Below are 3,194 nucleotides of genomic sequence, written 5' to 3'. Positions count from 1 at the left end.
CTTCACAACTGAACTCATATCTAAGCATCTATGCGTTTCAATATGACTGAGTTTTTCTTAAGCTTAGATAGTAGAGTTGGGATGCATTGGTCTTGGATACTTAACTTTATTTTGACTTGTTTTCGCAGGTATCATGCGAGCATCCAACTACAGTTAAGTGTCATTCCCAATCTTAACTCTTGTCAACAAAAGTTTTCTTTTATGTTGCATTGACAGAGGAGTTTACTTATTACGTCCAAAATATATATATATATATATATATATATATATATATATTTGGATCAAATGTATAAATTTGTATATACAATTGGATGCATAAACTCGAAACTTCCCCACCCCCAATTTTGGAGAACAGCAAGGTCCTCATTGCTGAAAGAGAACTATAAATATTCCTTAAGATTTTCAAAAGGAGGTTTGAGTTAGGGCTTGCACGTGTTTAGGGATAAAACATATGTTTGATTTTTAGAAAAAGTCAAAGTTGATATTTTCTAACGCCTAACTTCAAATTTATAGGGTTTACATTATTAATATCATCGAGGTATCAACTCAAAGCACAAGATAAGAAGATAATTAAGGAATCAAGAAAGGCATCCAACAGGACAAACACAAGGATAAAAATTGATAAATATTTTATTCAGTAATATAGAGGAGAATGCATTGGAATAATAAAAAAAAACTAACACTTACAAAAGAGTAATTAAAACAACAAAATACAAGCTAACACCCCCAAATCTTTATTGCGCTGGCGCATCATCCCTGTGTTCAGATGCAGAGTCTTCATCCACGAATCGTAGGGGATTAACCAAGTGGGTTGGCAAAGGAGGCAATGCGAACGTCCCCATCAGGACCTAGTGGATATACTGAATTGTGAAGTTAAACTGGTCATGGCTTCTTTGCGTATGTTGGCACATGCAACCCCTTAACACTACATTCTGGCGTTGTAATGTTGCCAACTGCATGTGAAGTGCTTCCATGGATGCGGTCAATGGTTTGAATTGGTCTTGAATGAACTTTTTTAGCTCATCCATGTTGGCTTGTGTTGGAGGTGAGGCTGCAGTGATAGGGATTTGTTGGGTTTCTTGTGTTTCCCCAATTGGGTCTTTTGTATGTTGGGTGTTGCTTGTTCCCAACCCAGTTGGTTCATAAACGGTTGTTGGAGGGATGAAGGAGGACAATATTAGGGATCTTGGAGGAGAAAAGCAGGGGTTGTGAGTCTCACCAACTTGATCCTCATGCGTTTCAGTTTGATGCGTTGGATCAATTGGGTCATTGATTGGTGAAGACAAAGTTAGGGTAGGAAGAGGCAAGTTTAGGTCAAGGCAGGCTAGCTCTACTTCTGATTCTTGCTCGTTTATGGAAGCATCATCGCTATGTTCATTATCAGAATCTTCGACACGTCTTCTTTTTGCTGCACGTTTGAAGGGTTGAAGTCTAACTGTCATGGTCTTGGGAGGTAAGGCAGGTTGGTTGGTTGAGCCATGGAGTAGATGCCTAATCAGCCTGATATCCATATGACCGTCAACTTCCTCGTAGTTATCAACCTTTAAGATCTCTGAACTGAGGTATATATTTGTTTGTTTCTAGCAAAATTTCCATGAGATAATCAGCCAGTACGTATTTACATCATGACATACCTGAAAAATATAACATAAGAAATGATAAGTATAAAATACACAGTAAGTAACCCCACTGTCACGGTCAAGCTAGGCATCTATGTCCTCTAAATGTCATCTTCTAGTGAAAGGAACACAATCTTCTAGTTAACATGGAGCAATAAATCAATGAGTGATTGGATCCACCCTACCGTAGTTTAAAAGTACCCACAACCTCTGGTGAATCCTGAAGGATATACAACCTCTGGTGAATCCCAAAGGAAACACAACCTCTTGTGAATCCCGAAGGAAACACAACCTCTATTGAATCCGGAAGGAAACACAACCTCTAATGAATCCAGAAGAAAACACAACCTTTGGTGAACCCTGAAGGAGGTCAGCACCTCTAGTGAACCCCAAAGGAGGTTAGCACCTCTAGTGAATCCCGAAGGAAACACAACCTCTAGTGAACCTCGAAGGAGGTCACCACCGCTAGTAGATATTTAACTATATCAGTAAGGGTAACTATTACTATTGAAATATCACATGCATCATGACATAGTCCCATAACATGTAAATACGTCTAATCATACTCATAAATCATTCAAAAATTCATATGAATAACAATACTGAAGTTCATGCTAGCATTCATAATATTTTCACAGATAATCAAAACAACTCATTTGTCCTCATGCAATTCTATACAACAACCTCAGAATTCAAACAAAAACTTAAATTTCATCGTCTGGCACAGCAGTTCCATTATTAAGATTACTTACCTCAAACTAAGCCCAAAAATCAATCCAAACAATTAAGTCTTTCGCCCTTAATGCAATCAAGAATTGACCCAAAAGTCGTCAGAGAAGAAACAACACCATAGAACAGGCGCTACTTCCCTCAAAAAGTTCTACTTAAACCTTTCAATACCAAGAGGAACACAAAGTTAAACTCAAATTAAAGTGGGTATTTCAAGATCTAAGTAAAAAATTTAGCCCAACAAGCCAAATCTTACCGCAAACTAAAAAAAAAAATCCGGCGACTCACGCAAACGGCGGCTGGCAGAGCAAACAAAGGGCGTGGGCGGCGCGGACGAAGATGAGGGGCTGGCTGGACGAAACGGATCCAGCGGCGGCTGCGAGCTAAACGGTGGCGATGGACGAGCTTTGGCACGCGGGCGACAAGCGGGCGGCTTGAGACGGCGCTAGGGCTCGACAATGGCGGCTGGGACGGCGCTAGGGCTCGGCAAGCGACGGCTGCTGAGGACGAGCTTCGATGACCACGATGAGGGTTTCGCGTAGAGAGAGCTTCGGGAGGGGGGACGAGAAAGGGAGAGAGATTTACATTTAGAATATTTTATTTTATTAAAATTTATTTTATTCCCTTTTTTTCAAAACACAAATATATATATATAAAAATTCAAAATCCTTTCTTTTTCCTCTTCAAAACCCAAATTTCAAAATAAAAATAACATATCCTCAATTTTCATTAACTTAAAAAAATAATTTAATTCGATATGACTCCCAAATTTCCCTTTAAACAAAACTAAATTTCAAAATTAACAAAATGTCCTCAAATATTACGAAAATATTGAATTTTAAAATT

The 3,194-nt window shown here is 38.7% G+C and overlaps 1 protein-coding gene across 3 annotated transcripts; it reads right to left on the bottom strand.

Annotated features, from left to right (window-relative positions):
* Positions 1-610: 610 nt before the first annotated feature.
* LOC120071919 lies at positions 611-2,950 on the bottom strand. Of its 3 annotated transcripts, XR_005480370.1 has the most exons (3): positions 2,605-2,950; positions 2,372-2,509; positions 611-1,634 (listed from the first exon to the last, which is right to left on the bottom strand). XR_005480370.1 is itself a non-coding variant. In XM_039024344.1 (2 exons), exon 2 carries the CDS (start codon positions 1,509-1,511, stop codon positions 849-851), a length of 663 nt encoding a protein of 220 aa, XP_038880272.1. In that variant the 5' UTR covers positions 1,512-2,509; positions 2,605-2,950; the 3' UTR covers positions 611-848. The 3 variants fall into 3 exon arrangements, 2 of the variants coding, with proteins under 2 accessions (XP_038880272.1, XP_038880273.1); XM_039024344.1 differs by having other exon boundaries at positions 611-2,509; XM_039024345.1 differs by lacking the exon at positions 2,372-2,509.
* Between the last annotated feature and the right edge of the window lie 244 nt (positions 2,951-3,194).

Source organism: Benincasa hispida, chromosome 2 (assembly GCF_009727055.1).
Source record: "Benincasa hispida cultivar B227 chromosome 2, ASM972705v1, whole genome shotgun sequence".
NCBI classification, from domain to species: domain Eukaryota; kingdom Viridiplantae; phylum Streptophyta; class Magnoliopsida; order Cucurbitales; family Cucurbitaceae; genus Benincasa; species Benincasa hispida.
Note: the sequence above shows the minus strand (reverse complement) of the source record. Positions and strands in the feature narration are given on the sequence as shown.

Bases quoted from the DNA above. Each gene is read 5' to 3' on its own strand.
- LOC120071919 (XM_039024344.1), bottom strand. From the start codon at position 1,511: ATGGATATCAGGCTGATTAGGCATCTACTCCATGGCTCAACCAACCAA.